We start from the raw sequence: 17,492 nt of genomic DNA, 5'->3' as shown, positions 1-17,492 counted from the left end.
TTTTGCTGATTCCGGAACACGAAACGACGTTTTTAAACCAGTCGCCTCGTTTTGATAACTGTCAAATATGGAGTCGACCAACTTCCTCCAGCCACTTTGACATGAATGTGATGTTAGGTTTCCAAAATTTAAGAAATAGTCCACACCAGTTATGGCAGAGAATGTTGTGGTGCCAACAGATATATTTCTTGCACCCAACGAATATGGCCATTCTACCCTAGAACATGTTGATCAACTTGATTTCCTTAACGATAGTGATGGAGGTCTTCCCTTTTTTCACAGAGTTGAATCTAGCGAAGTCGTTTATCAGCCTCGTCGGAAAAAGGCAAAGATGGTTGGAAAGTATCTTGTTGGCGATCTGTTAGGAGAGGGTTCATATGGAAAAGTTAAAGAAGTTATAGACACTGTCACACTATGCAGAAGGGCTGTTAAAATTTTAAAGAAGAGGAAACTGAGAAAAATTCCTAATGGAGAACAAAACGTTTTAAGGTTGTTATTTCCGAAGATCACATTTGAAAATGTAAAAACCAAAATGTTTGCTCATGCCACAACATGTGATGTCAAGCATATTTAAGGCAATGTCTTTGATTATGTTGAAAACATAAATAAAACAAAAATATATGGCAGTGTCTGCACTAGTCCAAATAATTATGACGTCTTGAAAGGCTATTATAATTTTTTTCTTTGACACCTTACATCGACGTCATAATGCTGAAGCCGCCATTTTCGGTTGGACTTTGAGAGCATATTTTGCTCTCAACTTTGAGACCCAATTTAGCCACAAAATTTTCATTGGAGGCTAAAACAAAATGCATAAACAAAAATTCTTACCTTTTATGTGTTTGTTTGTGCAAAATATTTCCAATTAATCCCTACAGAAATAATAATATAAGGAACAATTCCATCCGAGGCGGGAACATGTCGACTGCATTTTTTAAAACGTTTGTCTGATTTCCTTTAAGAAGATTATAAAATAATTTTTACACCAAACTCGGTAAAACCCGAATTTCCGGAACCATTGTTTTACATTATCCGGAAATTCAGGTCGGTGAAAATGTACCGAGTTTGGTTAAAAAATATATTTTATACACCTAAAATGAAGCATCTTTAGGAGAAATCAGCTAAACGTTTTAATAAAGCAGTAAATTCCTTCTCAAAGTCCAACTGAATATATGAGTTTGGCGTTATGACGTCGATGTAAGGCGTCAAAGAAAAAAATTATAATAGCCTTTCAAGACGTCATAATTATTTGGACTATGTCTGCACATACCTTCATGCAGGTATGAATAGTCAAATTACCATTCGTAGGCTATGCGTACCCACCGGTTTTATAATAAAAATGCTGTGGGATTGTAAATGAAAGGTGAAATATAAACGGAAATTATCAATAGTATGGGGATTTCATGTAGACCTCAATCCTCAATCTTAAGGCCTGTTGGCACGAATTGTCTCAATGTGCGGTTTTCCTCAACGTATTTTCTTTTCTGTGCTTTAAATTGGTACATGTATGCGCTGGTTAAGATTGGGATTGTGGGACAGTAGTATTAAATCTGCCCGTTCTGTCAATGTAATGTGCCACTGTTTGTAGTTTGGCTTTTGTCTCTTCTGTGTTCTCGCCGTCCAGTCTCGTTAGCTAAATTCAAGTTTCTGACCCCGACCTCTTTGGATATTTGGTGTAACATATCTTCTCGTTCGTTTTCATAGCAGGGACATTCCAGAAGAAAATGTTGAGGCGTTTCATGTGCTCCACAGTTGCAGGACTCTATGGCGTTGGTTTGGCCTACTCGGTTTTGTAGTAATTGAGTTCTGTATAGCCAGTTCTTAGTTGGGCGAATATACTGTAGAACAAGTGAAGAATATGAAAAATAATATTTTCAAATTGTATTTTTAAGATAATAATATGTAATGAACCTTGCAAATTAAATGCTCATGCACTATGATGCACTGATGGAAAATGAAACTTTACAGTCCCAGTAAAAGAAAAACATGATAAAAATTAATACTATCATAAAATGTAAATGCAAATTACTGAATTTGAAAAATACCCATATGAGATTTAAAAATAATCTTTAAGTAAAATGTTAAACAGAAAAGGAAATTTTAAAATATCTTAAACTACTAAAATTAAAGCTTGGGTGTGTATATAAAAATTTAAAAAGCAATTAATATTGTCAAATTAAACCAACTTTGTTCCAGCTTTAGTCAAGCCAAGTTTAAAGTGGAAATACATTCCATTTGGAAAGTACTGAAAGTAGACATATATATCCTTTATATCATGAATGGTTTAGAATAGAAAAACAAGAAGTATTTGACATAAAAAAAAACTTGACCATAGAATGAAACACTGCAAATTCAATTTAAACTATAAATTTTAATCGAATACCGATTGTATTAGGCCTTTTTCCTGTCAAATTTTTCCTGCAGCTGCAATTGACTCTGAGTTTCTTTTATACAATTGTATAAAATTAGCTATAGTTGACTGAAAGTTTTGAACAAATTGTTCCAATTCATGATAACTTGAAATGTCTTCCCCACATGTATATCACTCTTCCATTTTAAGAATATTTATTAACTGAGAAAAACTGTCTATAAAACTTCGGAGTAGTTTAAATCAATTTATTCACTAATTGCAACAAATTCCGTATATATTTCACATTCCATTCTCAATCTGATGCCATTTTATTATAAAACCGGATGCGGGTATGCGTAGCATACAAACTATTATTTGACTATTCGTACCCACATACGGGTACATGCAAACACTGCCAAAAAATATTGTTCTGTTGGACACTAAATGGCAGAATGCTAGGCTGGGTTAGAAACTGAGTAATTACAAACATTAGGCCAAATAAAAATATATGTGTGGTTCCAGTTACATACTTTTAAAAAATAGGGTTGGTAGGTCGGCAATTTTTTTATTTGTTTTTGAATTTTATTTTTTTTGAATGTCAAAATCCGGAAACAAATCGTGTGTTTACCGAAATTGTTTCCGGTATTATACATGCCCCAACCTGAAGTCCGCCATTTTTACATGTGTTTGGTTGTAAAATAAACAGTCATGATACGTTTTAAGTTAATTTTGTTGCATTCTGTTATGAATTGTTGCATTTTACCCATAACAGATACTTGTGATGGAAATTCAGATTACAGAATTCTATGAATTTAATTATTTTAATTCACAATCCTCAAAATTTTAACCTTTGAAAATTTATTTTTCAGAAATAAAAAAAAAAGTTCTAAGGTCGGGGGGTTTTAATTAGGGTCTGTCGGGTTACTGGAACCACACATATATTTTTATTTGGCCTTACAAAAATATTTTGTGTCTACATTTAAGTCAATGCATTTCAATGTAGCTGGGAATAGTAAAAAGTCTTAAAAGTTAAAATATAGCTTGAAAATTTGTATTTGTAACACTACAATAGCCAAACACTTAAATATTTCATTTGGAAAGTGCTAAAAAGACTAAAAACACAATGCTTTGGATCAGTACAACAGGTTTAAAGAATTTGTTCACAATTTTATAGTTCAATGATGCAGACACATTATAGACTAGTATTTATCAAACTAGAAATATTGTCTTACGTCTATTTGCAAGCTCACTAGAGCTCGTGTTTATGTAGTTTATTGAATATTGACTCTAAAAAAACTTTAAATTGAATAGAAAAGATATCTCCAGCATTTTCCAGCAAATGTTGGAATGTCAAAGTTTATTTTAAGTTCCTACTTGACAAGATTTGTAAACACAAGACACAACCACTATACAACTCCACACTGTCAGAAGAGACATCAAATGCTGCCATTGGTCAAGAATGATGTATTTCGAATAAGCATGACTTTTATCTTCCAGCAGATGATGTAGCATTGTAATAACAAATGTTGTCTTAATCTGCCCGGGGTTGATAGGAGGGTACTAGATCATAACTTGGTTACAGAAGATAACATTGAACATACTGAGATGGTTGTTTCTTAATTGGTTCATGCATTTTTTTTACAGGGAAATTCAGCTTTTAAAGAGGCTTCACCATAAACATGTAGTTTTCTTGGATGATGTCATCTTTAATGATGAAAAGCAAAAGATGTATCCTTTATAATCATATCAAAGAAAGTCAGATGGGTGTTTGGTAAACTTACATGCAATAAAAAAATGAAATGCAGGGTCAAAGGAAATCAAAATGATAGCTTAAAATTAAATTAAATAAATTTTTCGTTTATACCGAGGAGATATTCAGATACATGTTTACATATATTTGGCCCATTTCTTTTTTGTCTTTTTGAGTTTGCGCAAGAAATTTCAATTTTATGACAATGCATATCATGCATATATGTTGTAAATTTGTACTTGATAAAGGTTATTTTGAATCTTGAATCTGTCTTTTACTGTCTTTGATTATGACTATAATACAGAAGGAAAAAATGTTTCTTAAAAAATGTCAAAAATTATGACGAAAGTTCTCACAGATTTATTAATAGATATTATTGCAAAAAAAATAATTGATTTGTGGGATGTAAGACAACCAGAAATCATTTAATATCAGATTTATGAGGAAGGCATTACAACACGGCTAATTATTAAACAAGTAAACATATCTAATTACAAGAACAAACTAGGAGAGTCATTATTGGAGCCAAGGGGTAAATGTAGAAAGTGATTTCCTTGGCAGTTAGTTGTCTTTTTGTACTCTGTATCATCAACTCATAAACCAACTATATATTTGAGTGTAAGTTTTTGAGACTTATTATTTGTTGTCCTGGTATTTCTCAACTCTGATTTTACTTTTTGTTTCATAAATCTGATTTTTTTTCAAAACAAGTAGGCAATTTTTATCGACAGCCACCTTATAAACCACTGATTGGGTAGTACCAGATTCACACCTGAGTCTAATAAATGAAGCACCATGGTGATATTTTTACCATTGTTCTCTTATTAGTATATGAATAGGTTTTATAATAGAATAAATATTATAAATGTGATGCCATAAGTTTAAGGAGAAAGTACTAGAGAGATCACTGTCGGAATAATTCTGTAAAACTTTCACCAAATCGTTCAGACAAAATGTCAATGTCAGTCTGCAAATCTTTTTATATAAACTTTAGGTCACCTCACCAACTGGTTTGTTCATGAAATATTTTGTTTAATTGTTTTCCTTAATAAAAAATACAGGTATATTTTTATGGAATATTGTGTTTGTGAACTTCAAGAAATGTTAGAAAGTGCTACAGATAAAAAGTTCCCAATCTTTCAGGCTCATTAGTAAGTATAAAAATAATTAAAATTATATTGAAAATTGCATTGTACAAGATTACAATACCTGTAATAGAATTGTTAATGAATCTTATTTCAAAGGTTTATTTCAGCAATGTCTTTTATGATTTTGAAAAACTGTTGTATGATTTAAAAAAAAATGAATTATGTTTGAAAATCAGTGATGATCAACTTAGTTTACAGAAGTTATGGCCGTTGGAAAAAGAAATTTTTTGACAGGTTTATAAATATTTTGACAACATTGATAGGTATTCAATAGTTTTATGAACTGAATCACAGATAAAGTATTAACATAAGCATATATATCTTTTCAGTTATTTTAAGCAGTTAGTAGAAGGATTAATATTTTTACACAGTCGAGGTATAGTCCATAAAGATATTAAACCTGGTAATCTGTTACTAGCCAGAGATGAGACGTTAAAAATCACAGATTTTGGTGTGGCTGAGGTATGCACTTAACTTGACTAAAAATAAACAGGCCACGTTAAAGATCATTGTTCTGGAATAATTAACATCAAAGACTTTGGCTGTAGATCAGCTCACAATAATTAACATTGGAGTAGTTTACAACGAGTATAATACCCTGGATCTGTTGTCATCAAAAACAACTTTAGTTAAGATCATTACTACAAAAGTAAGACTGCCCAGTCTGAGAAAATAAATGTTCATACAAAAAAAAGCTAAGGTTCATTTACAGTCACATCACTGCACATGGTAAGTCAATTAAATTTTACCTGCAGTCTTCACCAGCATAGGATTTTAAAATTTCTATCAGGCCAATAGCAATTTTGCAAAACATGAATATCAGGCATATGGATGTAACCGTTTATCTTAATAGAGTCCAATATATTGAATACTAGTTAATTATTGAAAAATAGTTAAAGCTTGATAGTCATTGGTGAATATTGTAGGAGATAGCTTTACATGCATTTGATGATACATGTCACACAAGTCAAGGTTCACCAGCATTCCAGCCACCAGAAATAGCCAATGGGGAGGACAGTTTTCCAGGGTTCAAAGTTGATGTTTGGTCCAGTGGTGTTACATTGTAAGTAGTTCCAGTGATCTCTGCCATTCAGGGATTCAGTAATCAGTAGATGGCTGAGTGTCCTGTATACATGTACTTCCAAAGGGTTTCTTAAGGACTGTAGTATTATCTCTGTCAGTTTGTAAATTCAGATAGTATTCTCACTACATCTCCCTGATTGATTCAAACCTTTTATACACTGTTTATAAGGAAAGAGGTACTACATTTTACTACACAATTTGTCTTTGCCGTTAAAACTTGAATGTTAAAATACAATTTATAAATTTGTAATACTTTGATCAACTTTGAATTTGATAACAATTAACAGAGATCAGTTACTTTTATGTCATTTTCACTCTTAGTCATTTCTGAGTTATGGTTCTTGCTTGATACTTGGATGAAACGGAAACTTTTGAATTTGTCAATAAATTTTTATACCCTGACTTGTGTGTATTTACAAGCTAGGACATCTGTGGCCCATAGACACATTCATATTCAAAATTATGATTGAGATGTTCTCACTTTTCAAATGCTGTCCTCTGTTTTGCATTGACCATAAAAATGGTCCTATAACCTAGATACAGGGGTTACAACAAATTGTTTAAGTGACTTCTATTTATCACAATAGTTTTACCTTATGTTTTTTTCCGAGGTCATCCGTTAAGTTGAATTTATTAAGTGTGACTGTAATTTTTTTTAATGTATTTATCAAGCTCTTTTTAGAAGATCACAAAAAAATAAGTTATTTTAGTGAAATTATAATTTTATTAAAAACCAAATTAGAGTATGACAATAATGAATTGACAGAACATAAATTAATAAAAAAGGATAGTATGAAATGAGTTAGGTGAATTGCCCATCATTAACCTGGTACAGCTGCAGGACATATTATCCTCGGTTTATCTTATTACATTCTGTTATACATTGTTTCAGATATAACATGACCACTGGAAAGTATCCATATGATGGAGATAATATATATAAGTTATTCAACAATATAAGTAAAGGAGTTTACACAATCCCTGATTCCATAGACAGTGTTCTTACTAATTTACTGCATGGTAAGTTTTGTATGTACCTAGTGTGTTTGTATTTAGAAGATAACTGTACTGTATTTTAAGCTTTGCCTTCGTAAAACAAAGATTTTACTGACAAAATTTTACAGAAAATTCAACCATCATGCTACTAATTTAAGTTAATCATTTACATTATCTTCATTAAAAAATTATGTTTTTAGTGGACTGGATAATGACCCCCAGAATGCACAATTTTTCACCATTTAAAAAAAAAAAACTTCCTTAGAGGAGCAAGTGTTTAAAATGTTGCTTCCCCTTCAGAGAAATCAATGACAATTGGAACCAACTAAAATTAATGAAAACACATTTATCAAAAACTGACCTCAACGAAGAGGTGGCATTTTATACATACACATATAATCAGTGATCTGGAAGGTTTTTTTCCCTATGGGCCCAGGGCCCCTCAAAAATAAATTCAATGGGCCATGTTGTCAAATGAGTGGGCCATCTGAATTGACTTCTCTAAAAAAAATGTATCAGTATATTTTGGCAAAGAGATGTTGGTACTTACCTTTATGATTTTAAATAAAATCATGGATATTGTTCCTGTGATTTTGTAATTTCAATTTCAATGAATATACAATAACTTCTTCCAACCCGAACAATATGTAAGTTAACCTTTATTTACAATGTTTAAACTGGTACTGTTGCCTTGTTCATGTTCATGTTTATTTTGTACATTCAATTTGGGTCTTCGTCGATACCATACTTATTCCAGACGTTCCGTATCAGAGGACATTTCATGCATTTTCTCTGCACTTCTTGTATTATTATAACTTCATCACGGTGACAAGATTACCAGTATAGAGTACCATTTATTCATAGAACAAAACAACAAATCGCTAAAGTCATGTTTACAAAATGTCAAAACGAGCGTAAGACCAAAAAATAACAAGGACAGTAAAACGTCTTTTATGGAGACAAAAACTATATTCCTAAAAAGTATTTGGGGTTCTTCAATCGAAATAATAGCAAGCTAAACTAAATGAGATTATTATTGGAATTAAATCTCGTCTGTACTAGCCAAATTTCACAAATTTAAAGTTGTTTATAAAAAAAAATATATCATGAATGATGGTTAATTACGTTTTTCGGGTTATCAGTTAGATCGCATGGTTCTATTATTACGATAGGAAAGCACCCGAGACGTTAAACCACAAGGTTCTATTGTCATAGGGAAACACCCGAGACGTCCCAAAAATATATAGGTGCTCCTATTATTGGAGGATCATTACACAGTTGTGTACACACACATGGCGACACGGAACACGATCGGAAATCCATTTGACCATATAAGTGTTTCAAAACGAAGTGAAAAATATCGTGCGCCACGTGGGCCCTTACATTTGTCACTGTATGCGCCATTTCTAGTCAATATGCGCTATAGGCGCAGGGCGCACGTCCTTCCCGATCACTGATATACACCACAACAAAGCGATTGGCAGTATATTGTACAGTGATGAATAATCTGTTATATTGTAGGTATGTTAGCCTTTACACCAGACAAGAGGATGACTATTGAACAAGTACAGCTACATGAGTAAGTCTATCTTATAACATACTACTTATATCTGAATCTGATATTTGAAAAACTTTATATCAATAAAAATTTGTACAATATTCATTAAAAAATATGATCCACAGATAAAAAGAAAAAAACAATAAGCAAAGCCCATGCCTGGTATTGAGCTATAGAAGGCCCGAAATCACAAATGCAAAACAATTCAAATAGAAAACTAAAGGCCTTATTAATGTACAATTTTTTTTTATGAAAAGCAAATATGTAACACAGCAACAATCTACAACCAATGAATTACAGGCTCCTGCCTTGGGATAGGCAAATACAAACAGATTGTGGCAAATGTAAACATGGTTGCGGGATCTCAACCCTCCCTTAACCTGGGACAGTTCAACGTAAGAACAACTAAAAAATCATTTGAAAAAGGCTTAACTCATCAAATAGATACAAAAGGAAATATGTCTATTTATATACATGTACAACAAATACACAGAGTGGACATGAATGGGTACTTGTACATCCCTAAAACAAAAAGACACTAAGTACAGATCTGAAAGTACTCGCAGTTACTGAAAGCAAGTGCAAAGCCAATAAGAACTAATAAAAAAAATCATGCATTTAAGATTAAATTGTCAATCAGTACACATCCATTGGATTTAGTATAAAGATGTCATAATCAGTCAAAGAAAACAAGTTCCATCCGTCTGATCTTGTGAACAATTCTTTCCTTTTTAGCTCACCTAGCCCGAAGGGCCAAGTGAGCTTTTCTCATCACATGGCGTTCCTCGTCCGTAGCGTCGGCATAACCTTTTGACATTTTGAACTTCTAGAAAACCACTGAATGGAATGAAACTAAAGATGGCATGAATGTTCCTTATGAGGTGCTGATCAAGTGTTGTTACTTTGTAGCCGATCCATCATCCAAGATGGCCACCAGCGGGGGACTTAGTTTAACATAGGACCCTATGGGAAATGCATACAAATGACTCCTTTAGGGAACCACTGTATGGAATGACACCAAACATGGCATGAATGTTCCTTATGAGGTGCTGACCAAGTGTTGTTACTTTGTAGCCAATCCATCATCCAAGATGGCTGCCAGCGAGGGACTTAGTTTAACATAGGACCTTATGAGAAATGCATACAAATGACTTCTTTTAGAGAACCACTGAATGGAATGAAACCAAACATAGTATGAATGTTCCTTATGAGGTGCTGACCAAGTGTTGTTACTTTGTAGCCGATCCATCATCCAAGATGGCCGTCAGAGGGGACTTAGTTTAACATAGGACCCTATGGGAAATGCATACAAATGACTTCTTTAGAGAACCACTGAATTGAATGAAACCAAACATAGCATGAATGCTCCTTTCCTAATCAGGTCCTGGCCAAATGTTGTTAATTTGTAACCAAATTTTATCTTTTTTTATATGTTTTCAAAAACCCAAGTAGAGTCAGGTGAGCGATACAGGCTCTTGAGAGCCTCTTGTTATAGGGATAGTTTAGACAATCATCATAATATGTCATTTTCATGTCTGTTTTATGTTATAGTTGGGTGAGGAAGCGACACCCAAGAAGTTTAGATTATGTGAAGTTTCCTCCTCCTAAGGAGGGTTTAGACAAACACCATAGTATGTCAGTTATGCAGTACTTAGATGATTTACATTGTCCAGAGGAGGATGAAGAATGTGATGAGTATGAAGATGAATTTCATATACAGCAAAACAGTATGTATAACATTCAAAACATTATGTATAACATCCAAAACATTCAAAACAGTATGTATAACATTGAAAACAATCAAAACAGTATGTATAACATTCAAATCATTCCAAACAGTATGTGAAACATCCAAACAGTATGTATAACATTAAAAACAGTTTGTATTACATTCATAACAGTATGCATAACATTCAAAAAAGTATGTATAACATCCAAAACAGTATGTATAACATTCAAAACAGTTTGTTTAACATTCAAAAAAGTATGTAATACATTCAAAACAGTATGTATAGTATTACATTCAAAACAGTATGTATAGTATTACATTCAAAACAGTATGTATAACATCCAAAACAGTGTGTATAACATTCAAAACAGTATGTATTACATTCAAAACGGTTTGTTTAGCATTCAAAACAGTTTGTATGAAATTCAAAACAGTATGTATAACATCCAAAACAGTATGTTTAACATTCAAAACAGTATGTATAACATCCAAAACAGTATGTATAACATTTCAAACAGTATGTATAACATTCAAAACAGTTTGTTTAACATTCAAAACAGTATGTGTTACATTCAAAACAGTATGTATAACATCCAAAACAGTATGTTTAACATCCAAAACAGTATGTTTATCATCCAAAACAGTATGTACAACATTCAAAACAGTATGTATTACCTTCAAAACAGTTTGTTTAACATTCAAAACAGTTTGTATTACATTCTAAACAGCATGTATAACATCCAGAACAGTATGTATAACATTCAAAACATTTATTTTACTTACAAAACAATCTATGTATAACATTCAAAACAGGTTGTATTACATTTCAAACAGTATGTATAACATTCAAAACAGTTTGTATTACATTCAAAACAGTATGTAAAACATTCAAAACAGTTTGTATTACATTCAAAACAGTATGCCTAACATTCAAAACAATATGTACAACATTCCAAATAGTAAATGTCCTTATTACACAGGAATGGGCACTATTGTTGTCAATTTTAAGCAATTGGTTATCCATTATATGAAGAATTTACGGAGCGGGCATTAAGTTTTTCCCTTGTCCGTCTGTATGTAATCTGTACGTCCCAAAGTTGTTTTCCATTCTCTAACTTCAGTTTGCCTCATCCAAATATTATGAAACTTATACACAATGGTTATTGCCGTAAAACACAAATCAAGATTGAATTTTGGTAGGGTCACTTTAACTGTTCTAAAGTAGTGCCCCTTTCCAAATGAAAAAAATGCTACTGTAAATTCATAAATTAATGCGTACATTTATTATTGCGATTTTGTCATTTTGGACTAAAATGCGAATTTATTTTTTGCGATATTGAGAAAAATCTTGTTTGATTCATGTAAAAAATTACAAAATGCGAGTTTTAATTATTGCGATGATAACAAAGTCGCATTTTTCGCAGTAATAAAAACATCGCAATAATTTCTGAATTTACAGTAATTTTTTTGTTTCAATTCTCTTACTTTAGTTTCAAACAAATGTTATGAAACTTATACACAATGCTTATTACTACAAAATACAGATCAATTTCGAATTTAAGGTTCGTCGCTGTAACCGTTCTATAGTTATGCCCCTTTACAAATGAAAAAAATTGCTGAATTTTTCATTCCCCTTCTCTAACTTTAGTTTGCCTCAACCAAACGCTATGAAACTTATACACAATGCTAATAACTTCAAAATACAGATCAAGTTTGAATTTTAAGGTCTTCACTTGTCAGTATTCTCACTCTTGTTTGCAACTTAGTTGTAATAATTATTTGATTGATAATTGCTTGCTTTATGTCTTAATAGAAATGACATTCTAACTAAAAGTAACAAATGATTTGTACATTAAGAATCCCTTGATCAAAAGAATAGTTCTTTCTAGCAAATTCTTATCTGTTTGTTTTGTATTGTAGATGGCAAAAAGCCACAAAATGATGTTGATGATACGCCCATTCCAGATCCAAAACACAAGAAACGGAAGACAAAAGGTGGACTTCTTAGTTCGTGTAAACAATCATAGTATTCCAATTAATGTCATGTGTATGTTGTGAGTGTGTGAGTAAGTCATGTGATTATTGTATGGTGTATGAAATGTGAGATTTTATGTTGATGGGAACCAAGTACAGTAAAATCTGTTTATCTTAACCTCTTTACTTATAAAATCTGATACAGAAGGAAGGAGGAATTATTGTGTTTTGATAAAATGAATAGGTGATTTATAAAAAAGAACCACGGCCTTTGGTGATATAAGAGGAGCTAAAACAGTGTATTAATGATTGTAAATTTGAGAGACATTGATTTGATTTCATAATGGATTTGCTGGCAAGAGCTCTAATCCATTGTTGGCAAGTTGGGCATACAAACAATGTTGTGTTTCCAATAACATGATTAACACCCCTATTTTATTGTTGCTGAATATAAAACTAACACTTTAAATTTTTATAGAATAATCTTGACTGTTAGAGGTTAAAATAGATTGCACAATTCTGTCTGTTACAACTTTCCAGAATTTTATCTGGAAACAGGTACTTTTGGTAGTTCACTTGTTTTAACGGGCCTGTGAGAGATATTTCCATCACTAAACAGTTGTTTTCCTTCTGTTTGTTATCTGTTTTCTTTTTTCAATATTTATATCCCTTGTAACAAAAAGAATATAGTTAAATTCAGATTAACTTCATATATGTGTCAGTCTTTAAATTATTTTTTCAAAAGTATGAAATCTCTGTGTGATCAGCGGTGTTATATTGGACATAGTGTAAGCTATTGGGTTTTTTTGCGGGTATTAAGAATAAATTTTTATTCCAGCTTGCCTTTTACCAAAAAAAAGAGACTTTGGCAAATCTACTTTCATTCAAAGGACTTGTTTACATTAATATATAACTAGTAAAAAATTGAGAGAGAAATGTCACATTTTCCCATATAAATGGAATTACTGACAATTTACTTATTATGATGATGTGGAAAAGACATAAAATATGCTATTTTGAAATTATAACATTCATTCCTTCACCATTTCTACAGAGCCTTTATTTGCTATATACATGAAACAGATTTAATTTGTATTGTGTTTGCATTAAATAAAATAATACTTGTTGATACAAATGTAAGTAAGACTGTTCTTTTAAGGTGCTAACATGGTATATGTCAAACATCATGTGTCATTGTAATAGTACGCATTTGTCATACACGACATGTTTATAGATCCCAAATGATATTGTAGTTTCAGTTTAAACTCTTGTTATATAAAACTCAAGGGACCATTAGAATTTGTTGACTTAGTGCTACATATTTTTAGATTATCTTTGAACATCTCAACGAATTTTCTCGTTTGAGCCAGTACGACGAAAGTGAGAAAAGCAATTGAGTTGAGATGACCTATGATAGCCTGTTTATCACTATTTTACCTATGATGACTTTTACAATTTCATTGTCAATTATTTGATTGACAACGCCAAGTGCTCCCTTAGTTTCTATAGATGATTTTTCATATCACTCCACTGTGCTGAGAAAGGAAATTATCAGCCAGTAAGATCAAAGGGAAATTTATTAAAATAGCATAAACATTATTTTCCTCATATTGTATAGTATATCGTATAATTTGAAATAATTTAATGAGAACTTAGTATTAAAGTACAATCATGTTATGTATCTCTACATTACACATTTCCTCAAAGTATGTCTATCAGAATGACATGTCAAGTATATATAAAAGATTTTAAACAGATGCCTCATTGCATTATTCAAAATAGTTCCTTGTTTCAAACTTAACTGCTTATTGCATGAATGTAAAAGTAACATTTTATTACCATTTAATTGACAATATGTATGAAAAGATCATTGAATATATATAAGCTGGTTGATTCACAAGTTTCATTGAACTTATAAGATAGTGGTTCACAAGTTTCATTGAATTTATAAGATGATGGTTCACAAGTTTCATTGAATTTATAAGATGGTGGTTCACAAGTTTCATTGAATTTATAAGATGGTGGTTCACAAGTATATATGAAGATCACCAATCACTGATATATTAGGAACTTTATCTAATTATAAAGGGGTGTTGGCGCTCTAAGGTTTTATTTAAACTTGACTTATGAATGGGTTGCTTTGTAAATGGGTTCTGCTTTTTTTTCTCTTATTTTCCAAGATTTGGATAAAAGCCAAAGATGTAAAGTATCATGCTATAATATATTTCAATCAATGATTAAATTCACCTCTATTAAAAACCTCTCTCCAATTTTTAAGCATTTTAAAAAACATTGCAGCAAACCAGTGAAACCTCAAAGAAAATGTGAGTAAATTGCATTTAGTTGTTACAATTTCAATGACTTGTTCAACAAATGTGTTTTGCCATTGTCTGTTCTTCCCTATGTTTACTTTGTTGAAATTCTGTGGATAGGTCTAATCTCGAGAAATTCCATGTGGCGTATCAATGATATTTTTATTCTGTATCTTCATCTTAAAGTTGTCCCTCATAAAAATACTGTAGATCATTATGACATATATTTTATACTTGAATAACTTGTGTTTTGTATTGCTTGTACTTATTGTGGTATATCAGTGATGCTTAACTTCTACTATTTTGTAATATAACACATTTGTAACATTTTAAGTAAATATGATCTTCATTTTATGCTCTGGTGACAAAAATTTTGCATTTAATATTTCATCGGGCAAATTGTTGTATATTTTTGCATGACAATTTCCATCCGGCAAAATGTGGTATTATTTCAAAATGACCAGTCTTCTGTTGGATTTTTCGTATGCTCCTTCTATCAGGATCAACAATTTGTCACAGAAAATTCAACATGTATTTTTTTCAGTAGACTTTCCACAGATAGGAATTAACATTCAAAAATTTATAGCTTTGTTTTAGTTCAGCAGTCATTATTTTCTTACTGTCAATAAAAGTAAACAATATCATTTTTACCAGCAGTTATTCTTTTTGTATATTTTGACATCATCAAATATCACAATTAATCAGAATAAAGTCATTTATTATTAATATTTTGAGTTTCAGGAGGAAAATTTAGAGCAAGTATTTACTTTATAAGTTTGATCAAATATGTATTCATAAATTCAGAACCAACTTATTCTAGAAAATGATCAGAAAAAAATCAGTAAAAGGTTAAACAATATAAGTGAAAGCTCATCAGTAAAAATATATATATATAAAAAAATAGAATTTTGGGCTTAATTTATAAATATTTGTTGTTTTATTTCCAATACTTGTTCACGGAGGTTATTTCAGTTTACTAAATTACAATATCCAGCATAAGTTTAGTACATAAGTAATCCAGTTTTAACTGTACAGAGTATATTGAATAAAAGTCTTCTACATCGTAGATTATTGTAAAAAGTTAATGTTTTATAATATGTAACTTTGTATGCTTCAAAATAAGTACCCTGCATTTGTCTGTCAACAATATATAGCTTAAGTTCTAAGGAACTTCTTGTTGTGTCAGTATTAACACTTGTGTTTTGCATAAATATAAAAAATGTATGAAACATTTTAACTATCTGGTTTATTTTCCATTTACAAGCCATGTATTCAGTGCTATAAAAATACATAATTTGTTCATCACTCATTAATTTATATTCAATTATTAAAAAAAAATTTGCTGAGGGCATTGATTCAGATAATAAAGTTTTTACTGTATGATAAGATATTTCAGATTTTACTGTATTCAATATTCCAGTATGCACTGATTGTTGTTGGTACAGGTGAAATGAGTCCTGTATTATTTTGTTAGATTAAATATTGTTATTTTGCCTCTATATTATTTTAATAAATTCTATTCATTTTATGAAAAAGAAATGAGTTACTTATTAGTGTAAGCCCTTTCCTTGATATTCATGCCACCATTTTAAGGTTTAGATTTTTGAAGGTCATATGTAAAAGGTAGTCTTGGTATTGAAGTGAAGAGTATCTACTGTAGTGTTAAACAAACCAAATGATCAGAAAACGTTATTAAAGAAAAATAAACCAATATTCCAATGAAGCATAGTATGTAACCTATTTGAGAGTTGATTGGTTGGTTCAGTAACTGATATTTCATGCATATTTTAGACAATGTTTTTTAGTTGCTTGAATTTTGTTAATTTTTATGCCCCACCTACGATAGTAGAGGGGCATTATGTTTTCTGGTCTGTGCGTCCGTTCGTCCGTCCGTTCGTTCGTCCGTTCGTTCGTCCGTTCGTCCGTCTGTCCCGCTTCAGGTTAAAGTTTTTGGTCGAGGTAGTTTTTGATGAAGTTGAAGTCCAATGGACTTCAAACTTGGTACACATGTTCCCTATGATATGATCTTTCTAATTTTAATGCCAAATTAAAGATTTTACCCCAATTTCACGGTCCACTGAACATAGAAAATGATAGTGCGAGTGGGGCATTCGTGTACTGAGGACACATTCTTGTTCATGCTGTGAAACACACCGGTATGTGTTATTTCTTCTGAGGTACCACATGATGTTTACAGCTATATTTGTCTTTTTCTGAAGTATAATGTTCTCGTCATTAGATTATGCAGATCATCACTTGTAAAACCCTTGCCTGTCTTTATACTGTAGTATACTGTTTTCTTCTGTTAACTAATCTGACATCAAACTCTGACTTCTTTTAAACTGAGTTTTACTGTGCATATTGCTGTGTGTTTGTTTCCCAATGTTCATTTAATCCCAGTTAATGCTCTATGTGTATTTTATTGAAGTAACCGTACTTGCCATTAGATGTGATATAATTATACAGATCATCACTTGTAAAACCCTTGATTTTCTTTGTGTTTTCAAACGTCCATTTTATCCCAGTCAATGCTCTCTCTATCCTTTACTGAAGTATTTTGTACTTGCCATTAGATTTGATATAATTATGCAG

The 17,492-nt window shown here is 31.5% G+C and overlaps 1 protein-coding gene across 1 annotated transcript; it reads left to right on the top strand.

Annotated features, from left to right (window-relative positions):
- Positions 1 to 33: 33 nt before the first annotated feature.
- LOC139501950 (serine/threonine-protein kinase stk11-like) lies at positions 34 to 15,541 on the top strand. Its single transcript, XM_071291262.1, has 9 exons — positions 34 to 489; positions 3,995 to 4,078; positions 5,162 to 5,251; positions 5,578 to 5,710; positions 6,175 to 6,311; positions 7,224 to 7,351; positions 8,849 to 8,906; positions 10,437 to 10,612; positions 12,535 to 15,541. Exons 1-9 carry the CDS (start codon positions 152 to 154, stop codon positions 12,639 to 12,641), a joined length of 1,251 nt encoding a protein of 416 aa, XP_071147363.1. The 5' UTR covers positions 34 to 151; the 3' UTR covers positions 12,642 to 15,541.
- Positions 15,542 to 17,492: the final 1,951 nt, after the last annotated feature.

The sequence above is a fragment of the Mytilus edulis genome, chromosome 1 (genome assembly GCF_963676685.1).
Source record: "Mytilus edulis chromosome 1, xbMytEdul2.2, whole genome shotgun sequence".
NCBI classification, from domain to species: Eukaryota; Metazoa; Mollusca; class Bivalvia; order Mytilida; family Mytilidae; genus Mytilus; species Mytilus edulis.
Note: the sequence above shows the minus strand (reverse complement) of the source record. Positions and strands in the feature narration are given on the sequence as shown.

Coding starts and splice junctions, on each gene's coding strand:
- LOC139501950 (XM_071291262.1), top strand. CDS start 152: ATGGCAGAGAATGTTGTGGTGCCAACAGATATATTTCTTGCACCCAAC. Junction 490..3,994: donor GGAGAACAAAACGTTTTAAG/GTTGTTATTTCC, acceptor TTTTTTTTACAG/GGAAATTCAGCTTTTAAAGA. Junction 8,907..10,436: donor GAACAAGTACAGCTACATGA/GTAAGTCTATCT, acceptor TTTATGTTATAG/TTGGGTGAGGAAGCGACACC.